Source organism: Hemicordylus capensis, chromosome 1, assembly GCF_027244095.1.
Source record: "Hemicordylus capensis ecotype Gifberg chromosome 1, rHemCap1.1.pri, whole genome shotgun sequence".
Taxonomy (NCBI): domain Eukaryota; kingdom Metazoa; phylum Chordata; class Lepidosauria; order Squamata; family Cordylidae; genus Hemicordylus; species Hemicordylus capensis.
In genome coordinates this window covers 438,869,762-438,894,095 of record NC_069657.1, presented here as the reverse complement: position 1 = coordinate 438,894,095, position 24,334 = coordinate 438,869,762, and the positions used below count along the sequence as shown (strand labels likewise).

The following is a 24,334-nucleotide window of genomic DNA, read 5'->3' as shown; positions in this document are numbered from 1 at the left end:
AAAATGGAGCTCTGAATCTACAGACTTTTCAGGTCCAAAATCTGGGCGATTTGTTTCGGACTTGAATCTGGCCAGCTAGTAAAGGGGCAATTTGTTTTGTCCACAAATCACCCAAAACAGGTAGATGAATTCAAATCAATTTGAATCAATCCAAATCGATTCGCACATCCCTAGTGCTCAGGCTGCTTTAGAGAGCAGAAAACAGGTTTCTATCCTGCCCCACATGCTGCAATGACTAATACCTGGTACATGGGCCAGCTAGGGTGGTCGATACCATCTGGAGGGATGAATGCTCATTGTGATTTTTGCCAAGGTCTACGCTCTGAAAGATGGAAGACAGGTCATAGCATTGCAAGACTTCCAGTCTATCCTGATGCTTTGTTTTTGTCCTGACCATGTAGCCTGCAGCGACAAAATTTGCAGTGGTGCATTAAAATGTTTTGAGAAAACACACACACACACACACACACACACACACACACACACACACAAAAACCCTACTGTAAAGTTTGGTTGATGTTGTCAGAGGAATGGAAATGAAAATTGGCAGGAATGTCCTCCAAAGTATACTATACGGAGAGAGCACGGCAGTTTGTTCACCATTACTCTAACCCTGACCCTAACCCTTTTCTCTGTGCAAAAGTGACTGCAATTTCACTCTATTTGTTTGGGGGTAGGGACCCTTCTTTATCTGTAAGTGCAACAATGATATTTATTTTATTTTATTGATTTTATTTTTTAACATTTATATCCTGCTCTTCCAGAGTAGTGTACATGGTTATGTTTGCCCTCCCAACAACCCTGTGAGGTAGTTTAGGCTGAGAGATAGGCGACTGGCCCAGAGTCACCAAGTGAGTTTCATGGCGGAGTGGGGATTTGAACTCGAATCTTCCCGGCCCTAGTCCAACACTCTAACCATTGCACCACACTGGCTCTGTGAGGGGAAGGGGGGGTAGATATTGCCAAAAATCTCTAGTGGGGTGGGTGGTTTGACATTACCAAAAATCGCTGTGAGCATTCATCCCCTGAGATAGTACCCATGGCCCAATTTTGTGGGGCAGTCTCATGGACTAACCTGGGCACCACCTCCTTTATTGCCTTGTTCGTTCCTCAATGGAACCACTGTTCAGTTCTTCAGTGCTAGGACCCAGCTCTGGAAGATGCAAAGTGATTGTGGTAATGAGGATAGTCTTGGGCATTTATAGAGGAAGGCAGGAGGGGATCCTTTTTCTCCCTGGTGCTTCTGGGTCCCTCCTACAGTTGGCTTCATACATTTTGGAACAATGCCTGCATCTCTGGCTTAACTGTTAAGCTTCTGTTTGGGGTGGTGGTGGTAAGTTTGAACTGAAACAGACTCGCCAACTTCACAGATCTGTTTTTAGCCAAGAAAAATGGGCACACAGGGCAAAGTTCATGAGAGCACCTTATCTTGGCATGGCAACAATGGTCACAAAGTCACACTCCACTTGTTCCCCATAATGGCTTGTTCTCTCCTATCATCCATCTAAAGCAGGGCGCCAGCTGTTGCTCCCATCATCCACAGCCCCAGTGGTCAATACTCAGGAATGATGGGAGTTGTAGTCCAAGATCTGCAGGGGGGCAGAGTTATGCAGCCCTGATCTAGAGTGAGGACAAGAAATGATTCAGATATGAATCTGTGTAGGCAGAATATTCCCCACTCTTGAAGAGGCTGGACAGCCTCTGTTTGCATCGACTCCACTGTGTGCATTGGAGTCCTGTGGAGCTTTGGATTGCTGCCTCTGTGTGCATGCATATGGGTCTGTGTATAGATCTCATTACAAACATTTGACTTTTAATGCAGGAAGTCATCATTGAGCAAATCTAAGCAGTTTGCAAATTATCGTATCTGCATAAAGCATCCTTTATTGAACGCACTGAATGGGACAACAGTGGCACTAATTCTTCAAAAATGAAGAATAAAGAGGATGGCAAAGCATCCATTAAAAGCATCCACCAAAGTATTACAAGCCATTTGTGTGCTGCTTTTTATTGTGTAGTACAAAGGCATGTCTCTGCGGGAGTTAATGATTAACACAGGGAGAGTTGAAATGACAATTCCCCAACACACAGTTATTTCCAGCAAGTAAACCAACATCAGCAGCACCTCTAATTCAACTTTTGACTCTTGCTTTCTGTTAGGGGCAAACTAGATGCGACTTGAATCATGTTGTTGGCCCTGGTGTGCTTGCTTTTATTTTCTGCAAGCAGCACATGCTGGGGTGGGAGTGGGCAATCTGCTCTGCAAAGATAAAAAGGGTAAGGGGCCTTTACCCTACCTCACCACAATCCTGATCCAGATTGAGCTACCCTGTGTGTACTCGTTGCCCTGGAAAAAAGCTCCTCATTCTTCTCGTTTGTGCTCCTCATTTATGCTCCAGGGAGGAGAGCTGGTCTGGTGGTAGCAAGCAAGAATTGTCCCCTTAGCTAAGCAGGGTCCACCCTAGTTTCATATGAATGGGAGACTACATATGTGAGCACTGTAAGATATTCCCCTTAGGGGATGGGACTCTGGGAAGAGCATCTGAAGGTTCCAAGTTCCCTCGCTGGCATCTCCAAGATGGGGTTGAGAGAAACTCCTGCCTGCAACCTTGGAGAAACTGTTGCCAGTCTGTGCAGACCACACTGAGCTGGATGTGCCAATGGTCTGATTTGGTATAAGGCAGTTTTCTATGTTCCTAGCCCCACCCCTCCTTTGATCTCTTGTATTGGAGTTTCTGACTCCACATGAAATCTCCAGATCAATGGTTTCTTTTCAACAATTTCAATGCAGATCGGTAGATTCCCGACCTTGCTCCTCTTCAGTCAGGGTATGATCAGGCAAAGCTAGAAGAGGAGGAAGAGCAGATCTCCTTGTCGCTCAGATGAGTGATCAAGCCTGATCCAGAGTCAGGAGGTATCACTTACCCCATTCTGATTTATTTGGTACAAGGTGGTTACCTTGGCCACTGTTCCTGGCTGCTGACAAAGATGGATAGTGGCACAGAGGCTGAATTTGTGCCTGACACTTTTCAGGTCACCAATTCAAGACATTTTGCAGGTTTGACACATAAATTAGGAATGGGAGGATTTCCCTAGTTCATTCATTTATCATTCCATGGGTGTGTTTTTTTTCTGAGACTCAGAAACAGAATCTTGATGCAGTCCTGTGTGCAAACACACCAGGATCCTGTTCTTTCAGGTTTTTTCCTCAATCAATACATGTAATGTAGGGGAAGAAGAGGAATGAATGAACTAGAGGAACTGCACAATGCTCTTCAAAAAAAATCCAGAAATAAAAACAAAAGGAACAGTGCTACTGTATGTGGGGTATTTGTACAGTGTTCACCTTCACTTACCATCACTTACACTCTGTGCCAGGAAAGCCTGGTTTTGTCTGACCATCACTTCAAAGTGGTCATCTTCCATATAGAGCTTCTCAGTTTTGTTTTAATAGCCCCAAGAGGAGCCTTAAAAGAATTGCAGTGCCACTTTATTGTTGCTCCTTCTCATTTCTTTCACTGTGTTTGTTTTTCTTGTTACCTAAAATGTTACATTTAAGAAATTAAAAAGGAATCTATGTTTACGTTAGGGACAACCATCTATGCAGGAACACATTCACTGAGAAAATCACATGTTCACAGTCTCCCATGATAAACTGTTTTAAGGACGCACAGACTGAGCCCTTTCTCACAATCAGTAAGAAAGGGCTCGAGGGAGAGCAGGGAAGAAGGCTGCTAGCACTTACCTCCCCGCAGACGATCCCTCTGTCTTTGCTGGGTGGGTGGATCACCTGCCCAGACAATTGCCGGTTGCACCCAGCAGCACAGAGGGTCGGGGTCTGGGAAGTGTTGCCTGCCCCCCTCCAACTCCCATAATACACTGTGGGAGTGTGTGGTGCATTTTGGGGATCCTCCGACACCGGCCAGGAGCCCTACAGTCTCTCAGTCCCAGCTGCAAGCAGCCGGGGTAGGCCTACGAGCAGGAAAATGGGGCTAAATGAGCATTTGCTCTCTTAAACCTTGTTTGGTGTTGGGCTCTGTGGGTGGGTTTGCTGCTGTGCTACCGCCAGGAGCTGAGCAGCTCCGGGAAGTTCTCACGTGCAGGCAAAGGTGGGCTGGGTTTCCTTAGCCTGGTTTTGCCTGCACGTGAGAGCAGCCTCATTATTTTTCATTGATTATACTCGAAACTGAGCTATATCTGTTCTATGAACATAAAGAAATGGCATCATGATTGGAGCAGGTTTGGGAGCATCATTACTCAAAAATATCAGCAAGTGTCAGTCACATTAACCTATTCAGAAGACTATGGAGGTAAGATTTGTTATGGTCCAGCCTCTCTGGGCCCCCCATGATCAAGGACTGAGGTGGAGAGTTTGGGGGATGACTCTGGCAGGGAAGCTCCCATTCAGTTGCAGTGGACACCCCCACAGGGAGATCAGGCCCAGTCCCCCCAGCACAGCCAGAAAAGACACCCTTGCCCTCATCCTCTTATTCAGAGGGATCCTTGGAGGTTCAGCTCTTTGCAGTGGAGCCCCCCCACACACACCATTCCACCAGAGCCATGCCTGTGAAAGGGGATGCTGGCCTGTTAAGCCTGACAGATCCATTCAGAAAGCCAGCAACCAGAAGGCAGGCCTACTTAAAGCCTCAGTCAGCTGCAGGCTCTCAGTGAAGCCACATTTGCTATGCTTGTGGTAGACGTCTTGCTGGCAGCCCTGCAATGATCTATCCCCCAGACCAGTCCTGAACTAGACCCTGGATGCTGTCCAGGGTCCTGGTCAGTGTTCTCTGTAAGAGGGAATCCCAGATGTTTTTGACTACAGCTCCCAGAATCCTTAGCTTCAGTGGAGTTTGTCTGAGGATGCTGGGAGTTGTAGTCAACAACACCTGGGAATTTCTGTTAGAGGGAACTCTGGTCCTGAACCACCCCATCCCCCACCCCGAGCACACTGCAGTCTCCCTTCCTGGCTTGATACCACATCCTCTCTGCTCCATTCCGGCCCCATGCCGTAGCACATGCTGTCCTGGATCAGCAGAGGATTTGCTGGCTGAGGTTCAGGATCACGCCTCCTGATCTCCACATGGTGTTCTGATTCTGTGTCCAGAACCTACATGCATACAAGCTGTACGTGCGTAAGCTCTGTGCTCAAGTTAGAATCAACATGCAGAGGTCATGGGGCTGGGCCAGTGTATGCAGTCCTGGTCAATGCACTGCTTCTACCAACATTGTTATCTGAATAAAACTTAAGCAAAGAAATGATTGGTTGGAAAGGATACCCCAAATCAAGAACAGAACTCAATTTAACAGGCTACAGCAGGGGTGGCTGTGTGACTACTTACCAAGGTGTGATGTATTCCTTCCTGGAACTCAATGGGCAATAAGATTTAGTCATTCTCCTCATGTCAAAACTGTTACCGTTGCATGCTGGGCTGGATTACTCAAGCAGTGATGTAAGAGGAACCAAAGAGAGCTGAGAGCTGAGTCAAACTGTAACATTGGGCTCTACAGCCTAACTGCTAGTAGAGAGAATTAACCGGATAGGTATTAATATAAAAGTATGCAACATGAAAAGATTTGGAATGGCTCCCTTTATAGAACTGAATCCCAGATAAAAAAGAGCAGAAAAGGAATGGCTCCCTCCTCCTCCTCCTCCTCCTCCTCCTCCTCCTCCTCCTCCTCCTCCTCCTCCTCCTCCTCCTCCTCTTCTTCTTCTTCTTCTTCTTCTTCTTCTTCTTCTTCTTCTTCTTGAGTACCAATTCAGTTAGAAATTGGGGGCTGATTCCTACTGTACATGCTGGGCAAGTATGTAACTTCTTCACTGCATGTTTTCCTGTGAATTCCCATAATGCCTGAAGGACAGATCCGTAGCTGGAAAAATACGGCATGCACACATTTGGGGACCCAAAGCTAATCACTCTGCCACAGTGTTTTTCCACCATGCATGGTATGTGTAGTAAATTGAATTATTGTTTTAAGTCCAGCAGAGGGCCTCTAGGTTTTTGTTTGCTCCTCAGACTGGTTAGAGGGCTGTTCCCACTTCATGTAGTTTCCAGCAATGTTTCCCACTAGAAACAAATAGTACAGGAGCTTAGTATCTTGCAGGGCCAAAATATTGGACTTTTGCTACCAGGTGCATAATTCTGGTGGAAGTTGTATACCTATGGAAGTTTTCAAAGTACCCCAGAGACACCAGCTTGCCCGACACAAAGGGAAGACTACCTGAAGTCAATGCTCTACTTGCAAATAAATTACATAGTTACCTCTTTTATCATGAAGATGCATCAGATATGGGACATTTGTTTATTTTTACATGAATATCCTGCTCTTCCTCCCAGAAGCCCAGAGCAGTATATACGGTTATGTTTATTGTCACAACAACCCTGTAAGGTAGGTTAGGCTGAGAGAGAAGTGACTGGCCCAGAGTCACTCAGTGAGTTTAATGGCTGAATGGGGATTTGAACTCGGGTCTCCCCAGTCCTAGTCCAACACTCTTAACAACTACACTAGATAGATCCATCACTGCTGGCATTATTTTTACATTAGGCATTAGATATGCCATTGTGGACATCCCCTTCAAAGATAGTACAGGCTCTCTGCAATCTTTACACCTCTTAACTTGACCCTAGGTCTTTGTGAGGCTGAAGCTGGCAGAGAACTTGTGTGTTTTTGTTTTTACATGGTAAGGTGATCCAGTTGACATAGTCTACCTGGACTTCCAAAAAGCTTTTGACAAAGTTCCTCATCAAAGACTCCTGAGGAAACTTAGCTGTCATGGGATAAAGGGACAAGTACATGTGTGGATTGCTAACTGGTTGAAAGACAGAAAACAGAGGGTAGGTATAAATGGAGAGTTTTCACAATGGAGGGAAGTAAGAAGTGGGGTCCCCCAGGGATCTGTACTGGGACCGGTGCTTTTTAATTTATTCATAAATGATCTAGAAGCAGGGGTAAGCAGCGATGTGGCCAAATTTGCAGATGATACCAAACTCTTCCGGGTAGTGAAATCCAAAACGGATTGTGAGCAGCTCCAAAAGGATCTCTCCAAACTGGGGGAGTGGGTGACAAAATGGCAAATGCGGTTCAGTGTTAACAAGTGTAAAGTGATGCACATTGGGACGAAAAACCCCAACTTCAAGTATATGCTGATGGGATCTGAGCTGTCGGTGACGGACCAGGAGAGGGATCTTGGGGTTGTGGTTGACAGTTCGTTGAAAGTGTCGATTCAATGTGCGGCAGCTGTGAAAAAGGCAAATTCCATGCTAGGGATCATTAGGAAGGGGATTGAAAATAAAACGGCTAACATTATAATGCCCTTATACAAAACTATGGTGCGACCACACTTGGAGTACTGTGTACAATTCTGGTCACCACATCTTAAAAAGGACATTGTTGAACTGGAGAAGGTACAGAAGAGGGCAACCAAGATGATCAGAGGCCTAGAGCACCTTTCTTATGAGGCAAGACTACAACACCTGAGGCTTTTTAGTTTAGAAAAAAGACGACTGTGGGGAGACATGATAGAGGTCTATAAAATCATGCATGGCGTGGAGAAAGTGGAGAGAGAGAGAGAGAGAGAGATTCTTTTCCCTCTCACACAACACTAGAACAAGGGGTCACTCCATGAAATTGATTGCCAGGAGGTCTAGGACCAACAAACGGAAGTACTTTTTCACACAACGTGTGATCCACTTGTGGAACTCTCTGCCACAGGATGTGGTGACGGCCAACAACCTGGATGGCTTTAAGAGGGGTTTGGATGACTTCATGGAGGAGAGGTCTATCAATGGCTACTAGTCAGAGGGCTGTGGGCCACCTCCAGCCTCAAGGGCAGGGTGCCTCTGAGTACCAGTTGCAGGGGAGTAATGGCAGGAGAGAGGGCATGCCCTCAACTCCTGCCTGTGGCTTCCAGCGGCATCTGGTGGGCCACTGTGCGAAACAGGATGCTGGACTAGATGGGCCTTGAGCCTGATCCAGCAGGGCTGTTCTTATGTTCTTATGGTAGAAAAGATAAGATACCCCACCCTGAGTGCAAAAGTATGTGCATGGCTACATACCTAAGGAACAGGTGGTTGGTGATAGGTTGGGGATGGCAGAAAACAGCATAAGCTTAGAAAGCAAGTCTAAATTCAGATTCTGAATGACTCTGCCTTCAAGCAACAGTGCCATATATCCCCTCTTATAGACATGCATTCCCCCTACAGTGATTATGGGGTTTCCGGTGAGATTGATTAATTGATTAAGTGCCATCAAGTCGGTGTCGACTCTTAGGGACCACATAGTGAGATACATTTGGAGAAATCTTTCCCTGTAGAGTGTATAACAGCCCCTCTCCAAGTCTTGCTCTGCCTCAGGCATGTAGCAAAGCTTCTCATTCTCTGTCATAGTGAGCCTTAGCATGCTATATTCATGTGTCTTGAGGCACTGGAATGCAACAAAGCCTCAGTTATCACATATATTTTGATGCCGTAAAAAGTTTGGGGTAATATACATTTTTTGCTGCTAGCTCTTAACTCCAAACTTTATTCTGAAAGTATCTAACAGCATCTTCCCATCTACCACATCCGGGAGAATAAATTTTAAAAGGGGCTCAGGTTGTGGTAAATAAATATTTCACTATGTTCTGGCATAGTCTTGCAAAAAGGAAAATAAAGTCAAAGGTAAAGCAATTTTGATGAGAAAATAGCACCCCTTTGGAAGCTGGGTACTCTGACCTCCATAGCTGTTCAAATCAGGTAGAGGTTTTTGTTTTTTTAAAAAATAAGGTACAGAATCCAGTGCCTCCAATCCCCAAATATTAATTAGCTAAACGTATGAATAATGCATTATTCACACTGTCAGGCCTGTGAGTAAGATCTTGTGACTTGATTCAGAGATTCTAACATAGGTTAGAAGAGTTTGTTGAAGCAGGCCAAGAGTCTGTCTAATCCAAGTGTACCAAGCTTGGATTCCCAGATGTTGGACTACAACACACATCACCCCCAGCCAGAATGTCCCAAAGGTATTGTGGGTGGGGATGATGGGAGGAGAGCTGGCCCGCCCACCAGGCGAACTAGGTGATCGCGTAGGATGCCAAGTGGAGAGGGGCACCGGTGGTCTGGGTCACCTCTCGCTCTTGTGGGTCTTACATTTTTACATACATCCTTTGACTGTAAGACACTGTGAGCATGTTTTGTGGATAAGTTGGATAACATGACCATAATCCTGACTAACAAAGTGTGAGAAGCACAGTGCTGCAGATGAGTTCCCAATTAACACAGCTGTTTGCAACAAACTCCTTTTCCCTGAGAAGTCCGCTGAATCATCTGAAAATATGTCCCAGAGAGCTGTGCAACCCTCTGGGACCTATTTCAGGTGACACAAAGCACTTTCAGGGGAAGAGGAGGCCTTTGAAATCTACCCCCGCCCCTGTGTTCATGCTAGTGCTGAGTTAGCAAAACATCTCTGTAGCCCTGAAAGTTTAATAGTCAAGATATTGCTAGTGTATTCAGTAAATAAATATGTATATAGAAAATATGGCTGTATCAAATGATGTACTTTGTCCCCACAGGCGATTTGTACATTGGAGGGGTGGCAAAAGAGACCTACAAATCCCTGCCCAAGCTGGTCCATGCAAAGGAGGGGTTTCAAGGCTGCCTTGCCTCCGTTGATCTGAACGGGCGCCTCCCGGATCTCATCTCAGATGCTCTGTTTTGCAATGGACAGATAGAACGAGGATGTGAAGGTATGGAGCAATAATTTCATAATCTTGTCACAGGCTCTTCTAATGTGAAGTAAATATCTCTATGCCTCATCATGGGGGTGCTGTACCACCTCTCCTGCTGTGTGCTCTTTATTTGCACTCTGGTGATGATAGCTTCCTATCTTACCTGCTGTCATCAATTTGTGCTGTGCCACAGTTGTAAGCTGGACTTGTTTTACATTATTAATTAAGGTGGCTGCCATTGAGGGGAAAATACATTGACGACACCAAGCGCAAATTGAACCTGAGAACATTAACTTATCTTCTTGAATATAATCAGCAGAGTCTGTTCTCTGCCACCGACAAACCGCTTTGCATGTCTCTGTTTTGTTTGTGCCGTCGTTTAATTAATTGTTGTGATAATTAGCTCCCATGCAGCACTTTATATCATCACAGTGCTTAGACAATAGTTAGAGTATAAATTAGCTAATTTAATTTAGATGCACGTTTTGAGCACAGGTTGTGTGCCGATGAGATATTACGGCACTCGCAAAGGTTGCACAGACAAGGTTCAGGGATTTTTATGGATCCGTTCCTAGCTTGGGTTGGTTTGTATTGTGGCCGTATTCCAAACCTGAATAACCCACCAAGGTGATTTCAACTCATTAGTGATTTATGGTGACCCACCAGGGAGTCAATAAACCTCTGTCTTTGGTGACTGCAAAAAATATGGAGATTGGCAAGCACTTGGCTGGCCACAAGAAATGACTGGTGGGCAACAGTCAGTGTGGTGGATCACAATTGTGCAGGCTTTGTCATATGCACTATAACAATAATGCACGATAACAATAATGCACCTATAATGGTCACAATTTATTCTAAATACATTATATAGAAATACAGTAAGTCCTATTTATTTCTGAGATGTATGAAGGATCACTGAAGGAGTCTTACCCTAAGGGAGCTGGGTTTGGATTTAGGCCAGTGGTTCTCAAATTGTGGGGCATCCCCCCTCCCCCTAGTGGGGTTATAAAGGTGAAGTGTGCTGTCGAGTCGATGTCATCTCCTGGTGACCACAGAGACCTGTAGTTGTCTTTGGTGGAATACAGGAGGGGTTTACCATTGCCATCTCCTGCACAGTATGGGATAGTGAAGCTTTTCTCATGATCAGTGAGAAGAGTTTCTGGCAGGTCTGCAGGGAGAGCAAGCTTAGCCTGCTCTCCCCACAGACAATCATGCCTGCAGCCCAAGGTGGCCGAATTGGCTGCCCACACGACCACCGACTCTGTCACATAACTGGTGGGGGCTGTGTGGCCCCTGAAAGTCCCAGGATGCCCCACGTGATCATGGGGGGCATCCTGGGGGTATCCCCAAGACTGATCTACTCGTGTGTTGCTGCAGTGCATGGTGACACATGAGCAGGAAAACAAGGTTAATGGAGCACCCGCTCAGTTACCCTCGTTTAAGGGGAGGGTATTTTAGGTGGGCTAGCCATCTTGGGAGCACTGGGCTTGTCCCAGTAGTGCCCATGATAACTGGAAAGTGGGCTAAGTTCCCTTAGCCCACTTTCTGGTGATCGTAGGAATAGCCTCGATGCCTTTCAGCATCTTCCTATATCGCTATTGCCTGATACAGGTGTTTCCCCATAGTCTGGGAAACATAGCAGCGGGGATTTGAACCGGCTTGCTAGTCAAGTCATTTCCCCACTGTGCCATTAGGTGGCTTGTGGGATTATAGGACACCTCAAATGCGGATGCAAAGTTCCAGGGCGAGTCAGGATTCTGAAGCAGACCAATGTTCCCCCACCGCCCCATCAAACCTGTTCACCTGGATTTGAGTGAGACGAGTCTCACGATCAATGAGACCCGGTTTCTGCTGCAGAGCAGGGAGGGAGCCCTGGGCGGCCAGATTGGCTGCCCACACAATTGCCAGCTCCGTGATGGAGCCAGCGGGGGCTGGGGGACATGTGGTCCCCGGAAGCTCCAGTATGCCCTGCGCGGGTGCGCAGGGCATACTGGGGAGACCCCCGGAGCCGGGAAGTGGCTTTTCGCCTCCCCTCTGGGGGTCTACTCATGAGTAGCCGTGGCACGGAGCCACGCCGCAGCTACTCACGACCGGGAAGCCCGGGTTTGTGAAGCCCTCACTCTGTAAACCCAGGCTTAGGGAATGGCTACAAAAGTGGGCTAGCCGCTTGTAAGCCACTGGGCTCGTCTGCAAGCCCAGTGGTTTACACGAGCAGCAAAAATGGGGCTAGGCTCTCCTAGCCCAATTTTTGCTGCTCATGAGAATAGCTCCAGTGGGTATTAGCATCCCTAGTACCTTGGTTTTCCATTCTAACTCTTACATTTCAACTTCCTGGACAGCCGTCCACCAGTGACAGCTCTACCTGCATCCTAAGCCAAGATTTCCACAGGCCTTCTTCTTGGATGCATTGTGGTCATGTCTAGCATTATATCCTGGAAGTGGGCAGGAGCACCGATTTATCCAGGCAGTATCATCCATAGGCCAGCAAATTTCACTAGGGTGCAGTTAGAGGCCAGGTGCCATGGATGACAGTGGCAGCAGATCACGACCTTCCTCTAGGCACTTTGGGGAGATGCAGCAACAGCCCATCACCAAACAGCCACAGAGCAATGCTCACCCTCCAGTCTGAGCTGGCTACAGTATCTTTCTTCTTGACCTTAATGATGGTGCTGGTCTATTTTGGGGTACTGAGTGCTGGTAGGGGAGGATGGCTGGGGAGGGTGCAGGCTGCAGAAGCAGAGAAGGAGGCTTTGGATGAAAGCCACAGCGAGATGCAGAAAAGTTGGAAAGACCATTTTCACAGAACCACTTTTCACCACCCTGCTTCTGAAGGCTTAAAATATGGTGGTAGCAAGGCAACTAAGTCTATCCTGGACACATTCAGAAGATCACATTTATCTCCAACATAAGATTGGAAAAGCAGTCATATGAATCAGTCTTTGAGCATTAGTATTAACTATCCACTTAGTTTCCCTGTAGGACAAGATTGTTCAGAGAGAAGAAAACCAAACTGTATATCTCTATGTCATATGCATTTTCTTTCAATATACTGGACACACTCATTTTAATGAATTTAAACAGGAACAGTTAGTAGTTAATGGGCAACATTGGGCCTTTTGTGGTCTCGAATGCAAGTTTTGACCCAACACTTATTTCTTCACACATCTCCGGAACATCCATTTAAGCCCTGAACCTAGTCTGTGGGCTGGTTCAGACACTACGTCTGTGCTGGTCCCACCCACACCTGGTTAGAGACATGCTCTTGCTCCCCTCCCGCTACCGGCTCATCATTTCCCTTCCCCTAATTACATTAGGGGTATTACAAGTGTGACCAAAGTACTGCATTACGTTAATGTCGACGTTCAATACATATAAACGTATTGAATGTATGTAGGTCTCAGCTGTATATAGATCACATTCAGTATGTAGATGTGTATGTAGATACACATTCATACATGTGTATATAGGTCACATTTAGACTCATACCCCTAATGTGATTAGGAGAAGGGGAATGGTTCTAAAAGAGGGAGCAGGGCATGTTCGTGCACATCCCTAATTGCATGTGGGCAGGGCCACATCTGAACCAAACTAGATAATCCAGAAACAAGACACAGAGAAGGATAAAAATAACATTTGAAAAATCCTACTGTAGAATACACAAGATGAGACATAGACACCAGCATTCAATAATAATTAGTAAAATCTACAAGCGTTTATCCTGGGGCATGGTGCCCGTCAACATTTTATTGTTCTGAGCACTAACTTAGTACCAATGATATGCTGAGAGATGTGTCATGTGCAGTTAAAGAATAAATATGAAATGGTTCCATAGAACCGGTGAGCTCGGCTTATGACCCACCAAATCAAATGGAGCCCATCGGTTACATGGGATGAATAAACCTTATGTTTTGGATACCTGTCTGGGATTGCAAGGATTGGGTGCTGTCCCTCACCTGGCAGGTGGGCCAGGTGGTCTGTGTCCCTGCCTTGGATGGAGTCCACACATTTAGCTGCCTCCAAAGCATTCATTGGATAATAAGGTACCAGGAAGCATTTAAAGAAGTTTCACCTGGAGAAAAGCAAGCAACTAACAATTAGAAATCCTTGTGACTTGTGTTCTAATTTTATTTAGATAACTAACATTGAATAACAAAAGTGTAAATAAATGCATGAATGTGTAACATCTAAACAGCTAAAGGTAATTTCACTTTATTTTGTAAAGTGTCTGAATAACATATTCTAATGCAGGTGGGAATATGGTACAGAAGGTGTCATATACTGTAGAAAATGTGATCTTTGCATTAAACTATCAAAATGGACAGTAAATATGTCATACAAAAACTATCAAGGATCTCAAGCTCTTAGAGTTTAAATTGCTATGACAAATTAATTTCTGTTGACTCAGATAAACAGGCTGATTTCATACAACCAAATTGAAATGTTGAGACTATGGTATGTAGAATGTGGCATGTGCTCAAAATGGTCACATGATTTCTTCTCCCCCAAACCTAGCCCTAGCAAAGCATCCCTAAAGGGAATTCCTATCTTGTGTTTCTTTTTTCAATTATGATCCCTTTGGGGACAGTGAACCATTTTATTTAGTTATTTATGTCTATGTAAACCACTTTGGAAGCTTTTGTTGCAAAGTAGAATATACATATTCATCATATATTCGCTGTATATACTCTACCCATATCTACTGCTTCACCACAAAAGTACCAACGGTGAGTCAAGCTTTGATGTTGTAAATGGGAGCTCCATTGTGAATTAGATGCATTCTGAAGCACTCACACAGCTGCTTTAGTGTTGCTAAACTTTGTGGAGATCCATTTAACCCAATTCTCAACACACTGGTTAGGTTGTGTAAATTGATCCTCATGCAACACCAAGACTTTATTTTATTTTTTTTTTTAAAAAAACTTTTAAAATCCCCACCACCCAGCTCCAGAAATCTGGCATTATGACTAATTGAAGCAATCACCTTAACATGGTGATGAAAGAAGGTTGATTTGCCCTCTGTTTTGCTCTAGTAACTTGTTTCATCGGGACTCTTCATAAGAATGACTGTTGGAGTTCAGATGTTTCTCCTGATATTTTAGGCCATGATGACACATCTCTGTGTATATAATATGGCAACTCATGATGGCTTACATACTGTACAGTGAGTTGTGCATCCAAGAGGGATGTGAGGTTGCTCTTCCCCAGCACTTTACAGGCTGGCTGTGCTCCTAGCAATGATGGGGGAGGCTCTATCAGTGAAACTCTGTATCACCACTGCTGCATTGTGATTAGGGGTGTGCACGGACCATTTTCTGTGATTTGGTCTGAATTCGAACCAAATTTGAACCAGACTGCTGGTTTGTGAACCAGTTTGGGTGAATCGACCAGCTGGGCCGGTCGGTTCAATGAGCTGACTTAAACTGGTTTGAAATGGTTCATCCATGGGAAATAATGGGGAACTCATTATGTATGGCACATTTCAAACACAGTCCAAAAAATTGACCCAGAAGAATCCACTGCCAAGCACAGCACTGCCTGTGCTGCAGTAACATAATCATTGGCACAATTTTTGCTCTCTCTCACACACACAATTATGACTCTTTACTTCTTGCCGTAGCCCACAAGCTCAACTAGAGCAACTACAGACACATATTGAATTAGTAGTGCACCTTGCAGAATCAGATTGCAAAGCAGACCAGTCACCAGAGCAGTGAGTGAAGAATAAGGCCAGACATGGAGCTCACAGCAGTCATCAAGAAATATTACACACAGAGAGAGCTACCAGTGTGTCCATTTCTGGCTATCTCACAAACAAAACAAACCACAACTCAAGGAAGGCAGTGAGGCTTTTCCCACGATCCATGAAAACAGCCTCTAGGGGGTTAGCGGGGAGAGCGGGCATAGCCTGCTCTCCCCACACATGAGCAGGGCAGCAGCCCTGGGTGGGTGGATTGGCCACCCACACGACTGCTGGCTCCTACAGAGCCGACGGGGGCTGGGAGGATTGAGGGCTACGTGGAGAGAGACCCATGAGAGAGAGACCCCCGAGAGACCCCCGGAGCCAGAGAGACCCCCGAGCTGGGAGAGACCCCCGGAGCTGGAGGTCTCTGGAGACCCCCAGAGCTGGAGACCCCTGGAGACCCCCAAGCCCCCTGGAGCCCCTGCTGGAGCCCCTCTGGAACCCCCCATGAGCGCCTGCTGGAGCCCCCGATGAGCCCCCACTGGAGACCCCTGTGAGCCCCCGCTGGAGCCCCCCAGAGCCCCCACTGGAGACCCCTGTGAGCCCCCACTGGAGACCCCCCGAGCCCCCGCTGGAGACCACCGGAGCTGGAGACCCCCAGAGAGACCCCCGGATACCCCCGAACCAGGAGAGACCCCTGGAGCTGGAGAGACCCCCGATCTGGGAGGCTGCTTTTCAGCCTCTTGGTCGGGGGTCTCCTCATGAGTAGCCATGGCATGGAGCTGCACCGCAGCTACTCATGATTTTTAAAAATGGGTTTGCGGAGCTCTTGCTCCACAAACCTGGTTTAAGGGGAGGGGTACTGTAGCGGGTGACCTGCTTACGTACCACTGGGCTCGCAGCTGGGCCCAGTGGTTCACACGATGGAAGAAAATCAATTTTCTCCCATCGTGTGAATAGCCTCAGTGTCTGCCTGGGCTTTAAATACAGTTTGAAATGCCCTCCTTTTTGCTCCCTACTCCCTTTTTGCTCCCCACCAGCCAATGGGGACAGAGTTGCCCTGATAACACTTGATTTTGAATGATAACAAACCAACCAAGAAGAAAGAAGATCACAAGCCAATTGGAAGGCAGTGGCAGAAAACCAAGGAGGAAGGGAAAGACAACAAGATAACAGCCCTCCAAAATGGTGCCCGGGGCCTCCCGCTATAATCACTCGAACTGTCAAACCAGTTCATTTTAAACCAGGTTCGATTGGGGTCAACCTTGGACTGACCCCCTTTCCTGAAAGGAGGTCCAGTTCACAATCAAACTGCTTGAACCGGCCCGGTTTGCAGTGAACCAGTTCACAATCCAACTGCTCTGCATGTCCCTAATTGTGATGATGCAATTCCCATTAGAATTATGGCATTTGGGCACAGCAGTGCTGATGGTGAGTGTCATTTGTATGGTGCCTCCTCTGCCATTGTAAGGAATGCAAATGATCTGGTAAGTGCCATGGAAGCAGCAACCTCCCATCCCTCTTGGGTGTGCAGCTTGATTTGTGGCATGTAAGTTGATGGCTTCACCGTACCACTATCACATCAAAACAACCCTCTGAATTGATCTTCTTAAAAATAGACACCGGCTGACATAAAACCAAGCACTGGTATTGTAGAAGAAGTGCCACTGCTTCTGAAGAGTTCCCAACTAAAACTCCACTAGTGTTTGTGCAGTGTTCTGTGGCATCTGAAAATGTGTCCCTAAGGGCTGTGTGACCCTCAGGGATATATTTTTGCATGGCACAGAGTGCTTCTGGGGGAAGGGGAGGCCCTTGCATGGTAATCCTTGCCTCCCCATGCAATGCTTTTAAGTAGAGTGACATTCGTACCCTTGCCTACAGTGTTTCATGTGATTTCTCACATCATCTCCAACACAGTGTGAGAGATCAACATAAAAAACACAAAGGCCTGAGAGTATTACTCTCTTTCCAGCAGAAGAAGCTGCTGGCCCTCTCTTACTACACTTCAGCATAACCACCATGGGTGATCAATGGGTGCTAACATAGTTCTCAACTCAGCAAAGGTCAAGTGACACTAAAATGGCCAATGGAGTTATACTTGGCCCTCTAAAGCTACGTCTGAACCCTGGTCAAGCAAGGCTGGCTGGCCAGCACACACTCTAAAAGGGAGCCTGCTGAACCAACAGGAAACTGGTGGTGACCAGTGTCCCCTCTAACAAAAATCCCCAGATGTTGTTGACTACAACTCCCAGAATTCCCAAGCAAAAGCCCCATTGCAGCTAGGGATTCTAGGAGTTGTTGTCAACAACATCTGGAACTCCCTGTTAGAGGGAACACTGGTGGTGACTTAGAGCTTATGTAGCTAGTGCAAGTGCCACTCCTTTCTAGGTCCCTAGTACAGAGGCAGCACCTGAGCTGGCCTCCCCTTCCTCCTGATTAGACCTGTCAGGAAGGTGGCCCTAAGCAGCCAGGCAAGAACTCCACCTTGGGAGCAGGAGCTTGCCCTGATGCACCATCACCTCTGCTCCCAGGGACCTGGGGATGGAGTAAGATCTGAAGAAGGAAGGAGCAGAAGCCCCACTGGGAGGCACTAAGTCTGGAGTGCCCAGGGCTCTTCTCAGGCGCAAGTGGCTCCGGCTGCTCCAACTCTGAAGGATCTGGGGAAGGTTTACAGGCCCAGGGATCCAGACAGGAATGTGCTCCTCCTCCTCCTCCTGCTCCTCTGAGGGAGTTCTCTTTGGGTTGGTCTCAGGCAAACCCCACAAACTCTTGACTCTACCCCAGGCCCCCCCTCAGCTGTTTTTGGACTACAACTCCCATAATCCCCAGCCACAGTGTTCAAAAACCAGGGATTATGGGAATTGTGGGCCTACATCTGGGCAAAATACAAAGTGCTGGTTATTACCTTTAAAGCCCTGAACGGCTTAGGTCCAGGTTACCTTAGAGAGCACCTTCTTCAGTCTGATCCCCACCACACGCTAAGATCCTCTGAGGAGGTCTGGCTCCAGTTGCCACCGGTTCGTCTGTAGCCTTCTGAAGGCCTTCTCTGTAGCCGCTCCTAGATTGTGGAATGTGCTCCCTGCAGAAATCCGTAATTTGAATTTTTTATTGGCATTTAGGAGAGCCCTAAAGACCTACCTGTTCGGCCTGGCCTTCCAGGGTTTTTGAATGGTTTTAAAGGGTTTTTAATGTATCAGGTTTTTATAAGGTTTTGAATTGTTTTATTTTTTTTAGCTGTTTTATTGTATTTTAAAATTTTCATTCCCGATCATTGATTGATTTTAACTGATCTATGATATTTGTGAACTGCCCTGAGTTATTCTGTAAGGGCGGTCTAAACATCGAACAAATACATAATAATAAATAATAAATACCAGAGGCATAACTAGGGAAAACGGCGCCCGGGGCAAGCACTGAAATGGCGCCCCCCCACCGCGCCCCCCCCAACATACTACATTATACTTAGGTTTTTCCTCACAAGCGCCCGCCGCCGCCAAGTCAGGCCACCGACTGGCCGCCAGGCGCTAGCAAAGCAATGCGGGGGGGCGCAGGCGGCGCGGAAGGGACCGCTCGTGGGGAAGGGGGCACCGATGTGCTCCCTTGACTGCTGCAGCGCTGCTGCACTGAGCAGGAAACATTTGTATTAACAAATTTTTTAAAAAAAAAAATTAAAAAAAATTGGTCATGGCGGCGCCCCCCACGTGACCAGAAAAGATGGCGCCCGGGGCATGTGCCCCCCCTGCCCCCCCTATAGTTACGCCTCTGATAAATACAGCTGCAGGAGGGTCGAAGTTGAGCAGCCCGGCTCGACCCTGCGTGACAAGTTCCTCAGAGAAACTGAGCTTCCCTCTGACAGCCTGACTCCTCACGCATCTGCTTGGCTGCCTGCTTCCGGGAATGACTAACAGCTTGTCTCCAGACTGCTAGCCCTGACATTACCCCAAATTGGATTCTTGTCTATACATTATCCTGTATTGCTAAATGCCCCCAAATTGACAATTGCATTAAAAGCAAACAAGAAACCTGCATACAGGAATTTGATATGAAAGTGAAATGAAATCTCAACTCTCCTTTGACCTTGGTGCATTCTGGAGCCGGGGCGGACAACTGGATCTTTGACTTAAGGACAATATATGGTTCTTGGCATAAATTTCAGTCTGAATTCCATCAATTCCTGCAAAAGGCCTAGAGAAGAAGATGGGAAAGGATAAAGGGCTAATGACTGAATTGGCTGTGTCTGAACATGACAAATGGCTAGTCAGGATTAAACCATGCATCCACTTTGCTAATGCATTCACATCTATCCTATGAAAAGAAATGCTTTTAATTTTCCTTCATTACATGTCATCAGCTCAATTAACCATTATATTTGTAGTAAATGCTGGCAAATTACTGCATTCTCATTTTGGCTTGCCTGGAGATTTATGTCTATTAGCATTAATTTATTTGCATTACGTGGAATTTCTTTTTCTCTTCAAGAGCAGCATGCACTTTTTTTCTCTGAACGGTCTTTCTGTGTTTGCTGCCATTTTGATATTTGCTTACTAACGTTTGATATATTTTGCTTTTTTTTTTTTAATTTTGCTGGCAAAGTTGCATTGATGAAAGCTGATTTGCAAGGTAGATAGCCCTTGTGTATATTCAACAAGACTGAAACCCATAATGTGCGTTGGGAATCTTTTGGACATTTCTGCACTGCTCTGGCATGTGGTATTCTGCATCAGATTTTCCTTCTCTTCCCCTTTCATAACAAGATGCAGGAACCTTCCTTTTACAGGATATTCTGCATAAAGGCTTTCAGTCTTGTGTCTATTTGTACAGTGATTGCTTTAGTGCTTTGATCATGCCTTTTTCTTTAAGTTCTTTTATTTTCCTCCCTTCCCTGGTGGTCTAGTTTATGATTCTCTAGAAATAGTATAGCTTTGTCTCTCACGTGTATGTCACTTTGGAGCATGCTGGTGCAATAGTCTGCAGATTTTTCTCCCTTTTAAAAAAAGCAAAACTGCATGGGATGGATAATTAAAGCATGCAAAAAGATACTTGCCAACATTCCTGCTAATAAATCAATACAAAATATTTCTTTAAAAAAAATCAGTAAGCCCACTGAAACATTTCTTGATTTCCTATAGGCATCGCTCTTCATCAAATCATTGCTTGAATGGCAGTACTTCTTTTTTGTTTCCCTAGCTTGCTTTTGATTTTCTGGGGTTTTCCTTTCTTAATTTTGTTATTATATTCTGTTTTCCATGGTATCTGACAGAACTTACCATGTTGGAGAGAGATAATCAAAGATGGTGCAAAGAAATTAGCAATGTTTCCTACAACAACTTCATTTTGCTTCAGTTTATTCTCGGCTTCTGTTTGGTTGTTCTCCTATTTCTGAATGAACTCATATCTTCATGTCCTCCTGTGTTACAAACCAAAACCATATGCCTTTAAAAAGTCAATAAAAACAAAAGGGTTTTACCAATCCTGCTTGTCTGTTCTCTTCCTCAGTTTGCCCTTTAAATCTGTGATGTTGGCAACTACCCTGTGTGATCCAGTGTCAAACGCGGTAACTGTGAAAGACAAACAGTCCAAGCGCTTCTCTCTTTTTGTGTATGTCTTCTTGTTAGGCCCTAGCACGACATGCCAGGAGGACTCATGTGCAAACCAAGGAGTCTGCTTGCAGCAATGGGATGGATTCAGCTGTGACTGTAGCATGACCTCTTTCAGTGGAACACTGTGCAATGACCGTGAGTACATTAGAGACTGTGTCTCTCTTTCTCTCTACAAGTCTTAAGGGCTCTAGGGCAGGAGCAGTGGAAACAAGTGTCTGAAATGGTGCATAATTTTAATACTATATAATTAATTGAACTGGCAAACTCTGCAAGGACTATAAGAAAATCCATTTCTTGATGCTCGTAGGAAGCACACGAGCAAAGCATTGCATTAGGAACTGTGCATCAGATTACGTGGGGAGACTTTGGAATTGTGATACTGAAATATCCATCTAATGCACATTTGAATATCATCTTTACAGAAAATGTTATAGATAGGTATTTCTCTCCTGCTCCCTCTCCCAGTTTTTTTTTTTGGGGGGGGGAGTCTTTTCAGTTCTCATTTTCTTAAGATATATTGTAAATTTGTATCACGAGGGTTGTAATTGCTGTGAAACAGTTGACAACCCTCATTACCTTCCTGCGTCAAGCTGCTTTGGGTGACATGAAATGCTTTGTCAATTTTTTTTAAAAAAAGAACTTAGTGTTTTATTTCATTTAAATGCCATCTGAATAAATTCCAGTATCATTTACCAAGCATGTAACACTTAAAGATCAGGAATCATTTCTGGGTGTTGGAAACATCTGGGGTGACTCAGTACAATGACTAAATGGAAGGTGTGGTTGTATCCGTCTGCCCCACCAACAGCACGCACTGAAACTCCATCCAATAATCCCTCTAGAGCAGGGGTAGTCAACCTTGGCTCTCCAGTTGTTGTTGAACTACAACTGCCAACTGGGAGTTGTAGGTCAACAACAGCTGGGTTGATGGGCATTGTAGTGCAACAACATTTGGAGAGCCTGGTTGCCTATCCCTGATGTAGAAAGAAAACCACTGCTTGGAGAGGTAAGGAGGGCTAGGTGAGAGACAGATGCTGCCAAGGGCATTGAATATTTTAGCCCAATGTCAAGGGCTGCCATTATTGGGTAGCTGCTTAGGGCCCAGCACATCCAAAAGGGCCCATTGCTGATCCTTGAGATCACCTCTTGGCCATCGCCTTCATGGGGGTCTTGGTAGAATGACTCGCTCATGTAAGACAGCTTGAAACTTGGAGTCAACCCTGTTTGGAAGCCAAGATCTTCAGGAGCAAGGAACCATTTCCTCTTTGTGGTCAGGTTATTTCTTGATGAAAAAGGGTGAGTGAAGTCAAAGTTGTGTGGAGCCGACAGTTGTGTGGATCTCTTTCTATGAACACCTCTGCACTTAATTCAGCAGCTGTGATCATGGAGAAGGAGATTGGCTCCCTATACATAGGTCCCCGTCTTCATCAACTTTGTCCCATGTCATTGTATACCAGCCAATACAACCATATGAATAAACTTGGCATTATGAACTTGACCAAATATTCCGATGAATCTCTTAAAGCTGATTTGCAACTTCACTATTTATCAACCCCTATAGTCTTTCTAAAGTGCAGTTTTCCAATTGCAGTCCAAATGTCTAAAAGGGATTGTATAATAGCTCTGCCTATTATTTAGCCCCATGTTGTCCCAAGGAAGTATAGTGCAATGGGATTTTGAAAGAAAGTCTCTCTGTTTTTCAAGATGTCTTGACTGTCTTCTAGTTTCACCTCACACCACCAGTGCTTCACTTGTTTTCATCATACAGAGAAATCCCAGGTGTAAAAATTGGAACATTGGTTATACATATTGTGGCTAATTATATATTATGTTTTATGACTTTGGATTGATTCTAGATTAGTTTCCCTGGTGTGACAATGGAGCAATGTTGCAGAATGTAGGGAACTTGCAGGTTTCTCATAGGAAATTTCCTATATCAGATTATCCTGACATAACACCAAACCATGGTTTGTAAAATTGAATGGTGGTTTGTCAAGATGTCTGAACTAGTACTGAACCACAACTGTCTGACAAGCCATGCTTTGTAAGTAGCCATCATGCCAGGATCTGAAATCTCAGTTTGGGTCTGGTTTCCAAATCACTGTCTGGACAAAATGTTGTTTGTATCACATCTGAAGTTGGAAGTTGAACTGGTGAACCCTCTCTCACGATCACTTGAGAGGGCTTAAGGTTTGGCGGCAGGGAAGGCAGCAGAAGCTCAGCTTCCCCACAGACAATCTGGCTGGGGGGTCTGGGTGCTCAGATTGTGCACCTAGATGGTCTGCAGCTGCCACGGGCAGTGTTTCCCCCCTCCGGAAATCCCAGAATGCACAGTGCAAGGTGCATTGTGGGGATCTCCCCAGTGATGGGCAGCTGGTACTGGCATACAGTCAGGTAAATGGGGTTAAAGGAGCACTCACTCCTTTAACCTCATTTAAGAGCCCGGCTTCTTTGCTTGATTTTTGCCGAGGTGCCCCAGGCAGACAGTCAACTCCCAGTGGTTCCCATGGGTGGCCAAGCTATACCTAGCCACCCTAGCCTGGTCTTGGTTGCCCGTGAGAACAGCCTCGGTGTCTTCTTAGCTCCTTGGTGAGCTAAGTAAGGGGTTTTGCATGCATGGTGGGTCTGATGCCATCTTTCTCCACCACCACCACCCCACACATACCCATGGCATGCTTTGGACATCCGTTAGTGAAGGCCCGTGTGCAGTAGCCTGTTTCTACCTTGCATTTCCTGGACTGGGGCATATGACAACTGAGACACATTTTCCGATAACTAGTGCAACAAAAAAGTTTGATTCATTTTAAAGAGAAACTACTAAAAACAAACCAGACAAAAGCATGGACACACAAGCTGTGATCTGATAGAAGAATCCCACCTGTTTCTTCATGAATCACAACACAAGCCTGGTGACATACCTCAGGCTGCTCTCTAGCATGTTGCGGTAAGCATCCCTTACAAATCATGTACTAATGCTACTGCTGTATTCACGTTGATATTTTCACTCTGTCCACCAATGTGACCTCCATTCAGGAAGGCTTGGACTCGTGTCACCTCTAGCTTTCACTTGATGCCTCTCTCTCTAGAAATGTATTATTTACATCCATCATTTCCCTTGCAAAGAGTTTGGGCAAAAGCCATGGAGATGAGCAGTGGAAAATGAATAGTAGAGCTATCTGCCCTAAGATTGTATACCAGTCTTGGTGAAAACATGGCTCCTTTGGGAGGTCTTCGGCTGGATGGAGGTTTACTCATGCTCTTAGTGTTTTGCTGCTGTTTCATTGCCATTGCTGCATCGTATCCTTTTTATTGCTTTTCTAATTTGATGGGTCTGATTGTTTTATTTATTAC

The 24,334-nt window shown here is 45.7% G+C and overlaps 1 protein-coding gene across 27 annotated transcripts in view; it reads left to right on the top strand.

Annotated features, from left to right (window-relative positions):
- NRXN1 (neurexin 1) overlaps positions 1–24,334 on the top strand; it is a 1,475,796-nt gene that overhangs the window by 768,131 nt on the left and 683,331 nt on the right. For all 27 annotated transcript variants that reach the window (XM_053244491.1, XM_053244481.1, XM_053244465.1 and 24 more), the window contains 2 exons: positions 9,548–9,721; positions 20,999–21,118. In XM_053244491.1, coding sequence (XP_053100466.1) covers positions 9,548–9,721; positions 20,999–21,118 — 294 coding nt within the window. The remainder of the gene's footprint in view (positions 1–9,547; positions 9,722–20,998; positions 21,119–24,334) is intronic.